Source organism: Mus caroli, chromosome 6 (genome assembly GCF_900094665.2).
Source record: "Mus caroli chromosome 6, CAROLI_EIJ_v1.1, whole genome shotgun sequence".
Classification (NCBI taxonomy): domain Eukaryota; kingdom Metazoa; phylum Chordata; class Mammalia; order Rodentia; family Muridae; genus Mus; species Mus caroli.
This window is the reverse complement of record NC_034575.1, coordinates 80,279,748-80,292,147: the sequence shown is the minus strand read 5'-3', so window position 1 is coordinate 80,292,147 and position 12,400 is coordinate 80,279,748. Positions and strand designations below refer to the sequence as shown.

Sequence of the window (12,400 nt, the reverse complement as noted above, 5' to 3'; positions counted from 1 at the left end):
GCCTGGCCAAGAGTCAGAAAGTGCCCGAGGAGGGGGAAGGAACCCTAGGCAGGTGCTGGGACAGACGCAGATCTGTTTCTTCTGTAGTAACACGCAGGACCTGAAGAACCATCTATGACATCACTACACCATAGCTGCACCACCCAGTGTGACGGGAAGTGCACTTCCTTCTTCTGGTTACTTTAGAAAAGAATTTAAAGAGCCATGTGTGGATAGGAGCTAGGCTAGTTGTCCCCAACTGTAAAATGGGCTAATATCAGCCTACAAGGCAACATGTAAACCTATCTGCATGATCCCTGATATGTGGTTAAAAAAGATACAGTAATTCTTTCTTAGAAACTTGGATGTCCTAGAGGAGTAGATAATGCCAGGGCCTGACACTAGAATTTAGCCATCATACAGACACATATGCAAGCATTAGATCTGACAAAGGTCAGGAGAATACACACATACACACACACACACACACACACACACACACACACACGGGAGGGAGGGATGCATCCAACTTCCCAATTCTCCTGCAGCTCCAAGGTTCACATGTCACATGTCACCTTTGAGCGTGGAAGTCTTTCTCAGTTCTAGAAGGCACCAAGGCCGCCAGCATGTGCTTCAGGCCTGTCTCCTCCCTCCCAGGGAGACTGCTCTGAAGCTCAGGAAGCTTTGCCCCTCTCGAAAGGCCAAGTGCAGAGGCAGGGCTTGGAAAAATCCTTGTGCCTGGAGGGCAGGCCTAGGGCAAGGGCAACAGGACAGATTCCGTGAGCTCATCCACAGCAGCCGTCACCAGAGTTCCCAGAGAGGCTGGTGGCGTCAGGAGGGGGTGACTGGGTGGGAGCCGGGCGGTGGTGGTTGTGGCGGCAGTAAGGGGTGTGGGGTAAGGAGGAGGCTGATGGAACACGCTATAATAGCGGCTTTGTACTCCGATTCCCAGCTCCCTGGGAACGCCAGGAAGATTATGAAACCCGGTGTCTTTGGGAATGCCAGGATATTAGCTGGAAAAAGAATAATACGAAAATAAAATAATGCGCGGGATGGAGACAGCAGACGCTTAGCAGACTGAGCCAGGGCCTCCCGCTCTGAGGAGGGAGCCAGGCTTGGCCCCTGCTGCTGGTGCTAACGAGCAGACAGGGCCTGCCTTCCAAAGAGACGATTTCCAGAGGGAACTGGCAGACCAGGCCCAGCCCTGCCAAGGATGCACAGGCCAGGGGAGGGGTACTAGAAGGCAAGGCATAACCAGGCCTGGTGCAGTGGCCCAGACAGTCAAACCCATCAGATTCCCAGGAGGTTCCCTTAACCCCACCCACAGTCCTTCCCTGGCTCTTTCAAGATCTCTACAACCTCCTCCAAGCACCCTCCCCCTCAGCATGGTCACCCTGGAATAACTATAGAACAGCTACGATACAGAAGGCAGCAGGTTTATTCACACTCGCACATAAGTATCTCTCTCCCAAACTCAAATCACAGAGGAGCTCCTCATGGACCAAGCTACTAGCACCGAATCCACCAAAGGGCAGCAGTACAAGCAATCTGATCTTGCCCCACCACCCATGAACACTGGTCATACACCCAGCATCTCTCAGAAAAGCATCTAAGTGGAAGTCAATGCATGCTATCTTCTGTCCTTGTTACTCAAAGATGGCCCTGAAGCCAGCAGCAGCAGCAGCCCTTGGGACCTTGTTAGATGTAGAGACGCTTGGTACCCGACCCAGACACTGCATCAGAGCCGGCATTGTAACCAGTCCTTAGTTGACTTCTGCTCATTAGTCTGCACAGTCACTGCTAATCTTCCAGGGCTGCTGAGATATAATCTCTTCCATGAATGATATAACAGAGTCCCAGAGGCATGGGAGGCAAATGCAGCAGGATCCGGAGCACCCCTGAAGCCTGTCACCCTATCATCACACATACACCTAGGTCAGGGCAGGCATCAGCAGACATCAGGACCAGCAGTGGTGTCCTGGTAACAGAACACCAGGCAATCTGTCCTGAGATGCAGCATGGGCATGAGTTCTGGTCCCTGGGCCAAGACACCAGAATGTTCCAGGGCAAGGCCAGGAAGCTTAGACCAGACTAGAAACATGTGAAGGTGGCAGTAGAAAGGGAGTGTGGTATGGGGCCATGTAGGGTGTGATCATGAGTCTGAGTACTCACGTCTCATGAGTATGTGGAGCTGAAAGGATTCCATGCGCTCAGTTACAAAGTGATCCAGGCAGTTACTACCAAAGAGGATAATGGCTCTGTCCACTGAACCCCTAAGGAGACTGCAGAATTATGTGTGATGCACGGTAGCAATAAGACTATCTCCCTCAGATTCTCTGGCAGTCATGTTCCCCAGAGATGCAGAGGGATTCCTGGGGCTGGTTCCTTCCATGTGTCATAAGCTAATCACAAATGAATCAAAATCCACCAACCCTTCCATGTCTGTCAGTGTGACGTGTGACTTCAGTGATTCTCCCATGACATGCCCCTCCATAAACAAGAGTAGTCAGTGTCTCTGCTTCTGAGAAAGCTCATGACCAGCCTGCCCCATTCCTCCAGTCATTACTTCAACAATCTTGGGCCCACATCTCCCAGTCTTGCTTGACTTCCTTCTCCAAGGAACCTGCCTTCATGTGTGTGTTTCTGGGTAGTACCTCTAGCCATGTGTCCCGCCCCTCCCAGCTGACACCCAACCCCAGTTGCTTCCTTGCCCTGGTGGTCTGCAGGGTAGCTACTAGATCTGCTCTCCTCCCAGAGCTACACTGAATGGCAGACTTATCAGAGCCAGCAGTGAACTCATAGTAACACTGGGCTCACCCTGTAGTTTCGCACTCTCAGCTCCCTTCCCATCTAACATTACTGAGCCTCTAACACCCCTGTGTCTCCTTCTGCCATTCCAAATACCACCTTGGTCCTTGGGCTCCTTCTTCATGTGGTTGTCTCATCCCTGGATCTTCTGACATCTCCTCAGTTACTTTCCATAACTACTTTACTCATGGTTCCCAGTCCCTGCTCCAGCCAGACCTCACCTATGCTCAACATAGCCCCAGCTCCCTGGTGCCTGTAAGAGTCCCGGAGCTGCCCTTCCAGAACTCTCTGCTTACCACTATTTTCCGTTTCTTTTCCTTTTCAGAACATCCTCTATCAAAGCTAGTGATGCTGTCAATCACAGAACCCAAGTGTGGTCACCCCAAACCTCCCACCTGCCACCGCAGGCCCAGGGCCTGGTGTAGGCACCCAATCAGCTAGGGCCATTTTTCTCCCAGAACTGAACCACTCTGGGCTCTCCATATTGGGAGGAGGACAGCGTGACTTTGTCTAGCTGTGGCTATCAGGATGTGGCATATCTTCTGCCACCGGCATCACCGCTGCTTCCAAGAAGAAAGCCAGCCCTGAAAATCTCAATTTCTTGCCACCTAATACCTGGCTCCTCTCCAGCACTTTCCAGCTAAGTGAGGCCCAAAGCCCCTTTGCTCACCAGCCCATAAGAGTGGGGTCTCTCTGTAGTATCCACACTACGCATCTCCCCAGCCTAATGGGAATGAGTCCACTCCCTTCAGTGCTTGCCAGGCCTTCCTGAAGTTCTTCCTCCCCCACTTCCAGCCTCAGCCACAGGACCATCCTGAGACCCTGCCAAGTGCCCAAACCAGGCCACCACAGGACAAAGTCAGCCACCCAGAGCCCTGCCTCATGGAAACCACAGATCTATCTCATCTGCTCCTGTCCTGACTGACAGTTCTCTGATGAATCTTCTTCTCTCCCAGGCTTTGTCTCGGACTGAAAGGTTCTCTCTATGAGCCTGTGACAGGCTGTCACCTGGCCTCCAGAGGGTCTCCTCTCCTGTACTACTGAGATGAAGGGCCTCTCTGGTCAGCTTTTAGGGGCCACCACTGTCTGCCACCTCCTTCTCTGCTTCCATTCATCACTCCTGGGCCCACCCCACTAGACTCTCCCAGGCCTTAAGCTGCCCTGACCCACTGACTTGCACATAGACACTGATACAGATACCCTTGTGTATACAGGCTAATAATAGGGCCTGCTTCCCAGGTTCACACCCCAGAGCACCCACAAAGAATGCATACGTAACGCCGGCTCCATGTCAGAAGTGGTGGTTTCATTCAGGCCTTTCATACTGTCTCCAAGAGTCTCTAGTCCAGCAGAACAGAGAGCAGAGAACAGGCTGTATGCCATCATTTCTTTCTGGGACTCATCACCCAGATCTTGAGTAACTTGAGCCAACCTCAGTACTACTTACTAACTATGGAAAAGCCACAGGTAGCCATTCAAAAATTCTCCTTCACAGGTGCATATCTCCCCTAAACCCTAGCAAGTCTCTGCCTGGGGAGAACTATGTCCAGCCAGGGATATGCCAACGTCACCAGACCTCTCCAGTCACTCCCAGACTTTTCCCATCTATCCCAGCCCATCTCTGCAGGAAGCTCAAGTCCTTTGGCTTTGCTGTCCGGTGAGCCACTCAGAGGCCCAGGCTGCCTCCCCCTCTGCTCTCATCTTCACACTCAGAGAAGCAGTGGGTCTTCCAGTGTCAAGAAAGAAGCTGTCTTATTTTAGGAAGACACCCAGAATGCTGTTCACTCTCCCTACATGCCACCCCACCGGGGACCAAAGCCAGGATGACTGGCCAATGTTCCATCTAAGCCATGACCCTGGGGGCTCCGTGCCTGTCCCACATCAGTCTTGGAAAGGCATGCTGTACCCCACCCAAGCCCAGCCAGATGCAACCCAATGTACCAGGGCCCCCTCGAGGGCAAACACAGCTGCAGGTCCTGTCTTCTCCAGCGGCTCCATGCGGCGGCGCCAGCGGCGGCGGCGGAAGGCATCTGTCTTGCGGTACTCCAGGTGGAACTTCCAGCCAAAGAGAGAGGCATACTCCCAGCCCTCGCCCTCAGCCTCTGCCTGCCTGTGCTGCAGGAGAAAGGAGGCAGCTAAGAGGGAGAGACAGGGCAGGATTCCAAGAGGTAAGCCTGGAAGAGCCACCTGGAAGAAGGTGGCTTTGAGCAGCCTTGAATAGGAAACCCAGGAGGGAAAGGACACTCCTAGGACACAAGGTAGCTGAGGAGGCCAGTGGAGAAGGTAGAGAGCAGCTGGGCTAGACACTGGCTTCTTCAGGGCTGTTTATTTGAACTAGGGGTGGACTGCCCAAATCCAAGTTTTCCCTCTTGTTTCCTTTTTATCCTTCACATCCCAGGTTCTAAACACAGAAATGGGTCTACAGTTCAGAGGCAAAATATAGAGACCGCTTCCCAAGCCCAAACTACTTCTCACCAGAATGTGGACCTAAGCCAACTGTGAGGGGCACCTGCCTCTCCCCTAAGGGGATCCTTTCCCACACGAAGCCTGGAAATGCCCGGCCCTGGGCCCCGTGAGAGAGTGACGTAGCACTGCTGTTAGATATCAACTCAGTCTGAACCCCCTAAACAAAGCCCACACCTCTAACAACTGGATATCCTCCATGGAGAGAAAGAAGTGTCAGCTTGGTTCACAGCAGCTTGTCCAAAACACTTGCCTCTCCTCAGACCCCAGACATCCCTCTCTAGAGCCTCTGCTCCAAGGAAGAAGAAAGCCGGCTCCCCTAAAGACTGCACTTACAGTGGGAGAGGCCTGGTTCTGCTACCAAAACCCAAATGTGTTCTTAGGAATGGAGAGTAGATGCCAAGAGGATCAAAGGAAGGCAGGTACTGAGGCTGGGTTAAGCATAGGCATCCCCAGACTCTGGAACAAGCATATGCTGTCATGTGTGCTCACAAGGAAGTACTGTGGGCCTGTCCCATGTTCCACGGCATGTTCCGGGTAAACAGTGATGGCTCTCACTTGGCCCTTCACAAGCCGACACATTCACACTCTGGCCTATCACCGGCAGCTAGAAGTGTGGGCCCAGGACACAGCCCACCACTAGTAAACCACCTCCCTGTGAAGACATGTGTGTCAGAGGACGTCCTGCTAGGCAGTAGCCAATGGCAGACAACTCAGAGAGTGCACACCCCATCCCCTGCCTTGAACCTCCTATCTGCAGGGTTCAAGGGCCCTGCCAGGCCAAGCCTTGCCTGCCACAGCATAGCCTCCATGTTATGGAGTCTTCCTCTAGGAAGCCAAAAACAAGGCACTTCTCTGACATCCTGGAGCATCCTGGGACTGTAAGTGAATGCTACCAGAAAAGTCCACCTGACTCATATCTACTCTATGTATTTGTGGGCATCCGTGAGTACCAGGTGTGATCTGTGGAGCCTGGTCTGACCTACATGTTTTGAGTGTGTGGTCTGTGTTGTGGTGGGGGATTGTGATCTGTGTGCAGAGTGTGACCTATAGTTTCAGTATGCTAAATTGATCTGAGTGTGACCTGTCACTGAATTCACTGGGTCTTGTGGTGCTTTGAATGAGAACGTCCCTTGGGGATTTGAATACTTGGTCCCCAACTGATGGCACTGTATGGGGAGGTTTAGGTGGTCTAGCCTTGCTAGAGAAACTGTGTCTCTGGGTGTGGGCTTTGAAATTTAAATCTGTGCCCCATTCCCTCCCTGCTTCATGCTCATGGTTCAAGGTATGAGCTCTGGGCTTCCTTCCAGCGGCTATGCCTGCTTCTCAAATATGGTAGACTCTAGCCGTTCTGGAACTATAAGCCCAAATGGACTCCTTTTCTATAAGCCACCTTGGTCATGACGTGTCATCACAGCAATACATCTATATAACTATAACTAATACAGGTCTATAGTGAATGCTACAAGCTCATTCGCATGATAGTTAATGCATACGGGTCTACCCGATGTCCACTGGCCACCTCCATCCAGAAGCCCCACTCCCATCCACCTCCCATTGTCTCACCCTCTTCAGTGCTTCCATCTGGCTGAGGTCCCTCCTGCGCAGTCGGACCCAGCGTCGACGCCTGTGAGTGTAATACATCTTCTCAACAGGGACCCAGTGTTTTGGCTTTCGGTCTGGGGGTATGGTGATGCTGTACTCCCAGCCTAGGACGTGGGGTGAAACCTGTTAGTCACTGTCAGCAAATCTCCATCTATCCTAAGCTAATGCTCTCTTTGTAGCGCATGCTTAGACTCTGAGAAGCTCAAAACTCTGGTCCTAAATGATAGCTTGAAGTAGAGGTGTTTTCAAGAAGTTTCCTAGGTGAATTAGCCCACTGAACTAATTAGCCACTGACAACTGCCTGGTGCCTTCAGCTGTCTCACTGGCATACTTGGAGCTGGCTGGGGTGGGACCCCAGGCTGTATGTGTTCCCACCTTGTTCATCAACAGCCCGATTGAGGTCTGTGGACCATTCTTCATCTTCCCACTTCCAGCCCAGCGGGCATTCAATATCATCCTTCGGAAGTACCTTCTCCCCATTCTAGGGATACAACAGGCAAGTGTGAGGAGATAGACTGGGCAGCCATGTGTCACCATTCCTCTGGAGCACAGAGCAGACATCTCAGCAAGTAGGGGCAGTTGAGAAAACAACCATCTTTCTGGGTCACAGGCTCTTTGTGGGACCCAACACCCGGGACCCCAGAAAAAGCACGCACTGCCCACCTGCAGCAACCCCTTACCACATCTGTGTAGTTATCACTCATGTAAATCCACTGGCCCCCAGGGAGCCGGGTCTGGTTCTCAAACACCTCTTCCACGAAGCTCAGATGACCAGCGTCAGCATCATGGAGCAGGCTATTAGGGTGGAAGGGGAGGAGTAACAGTGTCACCCCACTATCTCCTGCCTCCAAGATGGCACATACCCCAGCCCGCCTGCATTGTCAACCTCACTATGACACAGATGGAGGGGTAGTGCAAAGAAACTAGAACAAAGAGTGAGAAGGAGGCCCAGGACAGGAAGAGATGGTCCCAAGCCAAAGAATGTGCCACCTGAGATACAAGAAGAAAAGAGGGACCAAAAGGAGGCACCAAAGCCCAATGGGTAGCTCTAGGAAAATGTCATCAAGCTCAACATTGAAGATTTAATGCTTGATTCTGTGTCATACTTCAAGCTTAAGAAAAAGTTACTGGGTGTCACACAACTATAAAAGAGAGGACAGAGTGACTGAGGAAGCATAGAGGGACTGCACAAAGTGGGGCTACTCAAGTGATCTGGAACAGGAAGCGTCATGTATGTGCAATGGCAGGACACTTGTTGTATCACGGAGGACAGGGCACATGGCTGGGTGCTAACTCCAAGGTGTGCTTAATAATAAAGGACTCTGTATATGTATGAATATATGTGTGTGTGCATGTGTACACATGGCAGGGACAGGTTTGTGGGGGGGAAGGCTATGCAAACATACTATGGCGTGCATGTGGAGGTCAGAGGACATCTTGGATGTCAGTCCTCACCATCTGTTTGAGGCAAGGTCTCTTGATTGTTTATTGCTGAGTAAGCCAGGCCAGTTGGCCCGAAGGTCTCAGGGGATTCTCCTATTCCCGCTCCTGTCTCCTCATAGGAGGGTTATGGACAGGCCCCACACTGGGCTTTATCATGGGTTCCAAGGGACTGAGCTTCCCAAGTCCTCCCTTTTGTGTGACAAGTGCTTTGCCACCTGAGGCATCCCCAGATATATCACACTTTATTTCTGAGTGAGCTATTCCTGCTAAGCCCCAGCCCCATGAGGATCCAAATAACAGTCTCTGTGACCAGCAAGACAGAAGGATTCACAGGGCTCAGGACTTGGGAAGAAGGACTGGGCAGAAGGGGGAGCAATGGTTGAGTATCCTGGCCTAGCCCTCCACACCCTGGGACTACCACTCACGTCTTCTCTGGACACACGAACCAATCTCCTGCCCAGGCCCAGCCAGCTGAGGGGCGGAAGCTATCCTTTGGTAGTTTGATCTTGCCTGTGACATCAGAAAACTTGGGGTAGGTGAGGCCCGTTGTGCCCCAGTTCCCGACCAGTGCCAGCTTTGTCTGGTTCTCATACTGTAGACCAAGAAAAGAAGAGAGGTGAAGGGTCACACATCTTCAGAACCCAGGGGCCAGTAGTCTAGCAGGCACTCACCGTTTCGGCAAAGACAGAGAGCTTCCCCTCGGCAAACTGATTGAATTCCTTCTCATCCACAGAGAGCCCGAACCAGAGCTTGATCCGAATCTGCACGGGCATTCGGGCCCCAGGCATACCTTCCATAGGATACTGGGATCAAAGAAACACAAATATGCACAGCCCCTCAGGTTGAGCACAACAACTCAACACCCAGTCATGTGTACTCTGTTGGGGGACTACACCAAATGTCATAGAAGTTCTTCTCCCCAAGAGTCCTATTCATCAAAAAAGACGATAGCAACCATGTAGGAGCTCCCTACAGATGGGGTCATATCTACAATAGGGTCTCTAATATCCCCTCCCCCACCACCTTCTTACATCTACCATTTGAAGTAACTTTCCATTACAGTGGAAAAGGCTCATCTCTACAAGGTCCAGTAGGGCACCCACAAGCCATCTGAAAAGTGGCTCGTGTAACCAGGGAAATGGAGTTTTCATGATTGGCCAATTAAGTAATTCAAATGGCTCTGTGTGGCTGCTGCGCTGGACAGCACCATCCTAGAAACAGCAGAGCTCCACCAGAGGAGCAAGGAAAGCCACTTCGTTTCATTTTCAGTACTTCATGCTCTGGCGAGACGCGAGCATCGCATCCAATGTCCCCACAATTTCAAGTGCTTATCAGCATGTTAACCACTCTTCGCTGCTCAGCTGGTTTTTATCCCGAAGGCTTCAGAAGCTCTGCCAAGTGGAATAACCACAACAACCCAACATTTAAAAACACATATATGTTCCCTACGATTACTTCACCGTTTGACTGAAACCAAAGGTCAGATTCAGCCTTGGGGAGCAGAGTTCCTCCCTCTGAAAATGACACCCTGTCCCCTAGCAGAGACAGCGTGGTGAGAGATACCTCACAGAATGAGAGAGCAGAGGGGGAGTCTGGGTGGGTTCAGAAGAGGCTGAGAAGACAGGGTGAGGGTTCCCAAGCTGGTGGGAAGGCCTGGACCCCCGCGCCCCCGGAGGTAGAGCCCGTGCTGAGAGAAGGCTTGGGAAGTGGCGCAGACCATTGTTGGCTGACCCGCTCCTGCTCCTCATGTCCACCTCCTCTCAGTTGTCCCTTGGAGAAGTGTGGAGACATTTCTTACCCCGGAACTCCCTGTGGTCTTCACTTCAGCCATCTCCTCCCTCAGGGTGGCTAGCTGTCCTTTTCCCTCCAAGCCACCAGCCCTTGGGACATGGCAGGAATTCCTGCCTCCCCCCTTTTCCTCCTCCACCTCGAGCTCCCCACCACCAGCCTCCCCCAGACGGGGCCAGCCTTCCCAACCCAAAATAGCAACAGCAAATAAAGAAATGTCTAGTTTGGGGCTCCTCTCCTCTGCTGGTGCTCACTTTTTCCAGCTTGGGTTTAAGTTAAGGAACACCAGTGTTTGCTTGGTCTCTGCCCGCTGCCAACATTTTTGTAGCGCTTGCTCAGGAGCTACTGGCAGGCTCATGAACTCCGTGGGGAAGACTTCGAGAAACAATTCTATATCCTTCTTTTCCCCCCTTCACTTGGAATCAGGGAACATTTTCAGCTCACATTCTCTTGGAGGCTTCAGGACCAAGAGGTCAGAATGGAGGTAGAAGTGTTCCAGAGTCTACCAGCCATTTCTACACTGTGTCTCCCTCCTCAAGCCACATAGACAGGAGAGGGGCAGCCTGTGAGAGCAATAGGGAGGATGGAACTTGAGGTTAGGGACAAACAAAGAATGTCCTCAGATGGTCCGGGAGCAGGTGGGAAGGTCATGAGGTCATGGTTCCTGCCAAACACACACACACACACACACACACACACACACACACACACACACACAAAACCCTTCCCCTCCAAAAGTCCAATCTCCCAGTGCACCAATTATCTCAGTCCTGGCTGTCTTAGTTAGAGTCGGTTGCTGTGATGAAACACTATGACCAAAGGCAACTTGGAGAGGGTTTATTACCTTCCAAATTGTTGTTCATTACTGAAGGAGGTCAGAAACTCAAACAGGGCAGGAACCTGAAGGCAGAAGCTCATACAGAGGCCATAGAGGAGTGCTACTTACAGGTTTACTCCTCATGGCTTACTCAGCCTGCTTTCTTATAGTACCCAGGACCACCAGCTCATGGGTGGCACCACTCACAATGGGCTGGGCCCTCCCCCTTCAATCACTAAGTAAAAAAATACATTATAGGCTTGCCTACAACCCAATCTTATGGAGGCATTTTTAAAACTAATGCTTACTCCTCTCAGATGACTTTAGTTTGTGTCAAGTTTGACATGAAACTATCCAGCACACTAGCCTAGGCTGGATCTCCAAGTACTGGAGCAAGGGACAGCCCCAAAAGGAAGTGGAGAGCAGGGGGAGAGAGGACCAAGCATCCACTGACCACCTAGCTCACCAAGTACTACCAGCACTGTCTAAGTCAGTCCTCAGTTGAATTAGGTGGACAGCCTCATTCTCATTTAATAGGTGGGAAGAAAGTAGGCTATTCAGAGAGCGTTGGTGAGCTACCCAAGGCTAGATAGAACTGCAACCAGCACACTGACAAGCCATTCACACAAACTGCAGCTGAAACCAGCCCTCTCTTCCTACCCCAAGGGGCAAGAAGAATGGCTAGCCAACAGCAACAACAACAACAACAAAAACAAAAACAGGTAGGGCAGCAGACAGCAGACAGTTCAGTTCAGAAGAGTCACGGCTGAGATGTGGTCAATGGTGATCTCCTGGAAGCTCGGAGGTATGAGGTAGAGAAGGGAGCAGCTGCAAGAGAGGCTTTGGGGAAATGGGCTGGGAAAGAAGCAAGGCTGAGGAGGCACTGAAGGCAGAGGCATTAGGAGCAATTAGAAGCAAACAGGTGGCTTTCTGGCCACTAAGAGTAGCTGCATACAGAGAAGGCATCTTATGAGGTACACACTGTGTCCTGATCCTCTGGCCACAGCCATGACCAAGGCCATCTGGGCTCTGTGTCCTAACGTCTGCCCAGAGAAAAGGATGGGAGCACCTCCACAAGCCCTCACTCACTTTCTCTTCAGCAACAGTAGCTGAGGCCACTGGGGAAGAGCTGGAGGCCATTTTAGAAGCCAGGAAGGATTCTTGAAAGAGACCAGCCCCAGTAAGCAATAAAGTCTTGAATATACACATAAACATACACAAGCACACACACACACACACAGCCCTTAATATGCTGCTACTCATCCCTCCTCCTCCTCCTCTTTTTCCTCTTCCTCCTCCTCCTCTTTCTCCTCTTCCTCCTCCTCTTCCTCCTCCTCCTCTTCCTTCTCCTCCTCCTCCCTTTCTTCCTCCTCCTCTTCCTCCTCCTCCTCTCTTCTCCTTCTTCTTCTTCTTCTTCTTCTTCTTCTTCTTCTTCTTCTTCTTCTTCTTCTTCTTCTTCTTCTTCTTCTTCCTCTTCTCCTCCTCCTCCTCCTCCTC

General features: G+C 51.5%; 1 protein-coding gene across 16 annotated transcripts in view; it reads right to left on the bottom strand.

Annotated features, from left to right (window-relative positions):
• The window catches only part of Dysf (dysferlin), a 201,704-nt gene that overhangs the window by 89,803 nt on the left and 99,501 nt on the right, over positions 1-12,400 (bottom strand). For all 16 annotated transcript variants that reach the window (XM_029478331.1, XM_021164302.2, XM_021164299.2 and 13 more), the window contains 6 exons: positions 8,970-9,101; positions 8,724-8,890; positions 7,536-7,650; positions 7,231-7,336; positions 6,817-6,959; positions 4,729-4,902 (listed from right to left, as the gene is read on the bottom strand). In XM_029478331.1, coding sequence (XP_029334191.1) covers positions 4,729-4,902; positions 6,817-6,959; positions 7,231-7,336; positions 7,536-7,650; positions 8,724-8,890; positions 8,970-9,101 — 837 coding nt within the window. The remainder of the gene's footprint in view (positions 1-4,728; positions 4,903-6,816; positions 6,960-7,230; positions 7,337-7,535; positions 7,651-8,723; positions 8,891-8,969; positions 9,102-12,400) is intronic.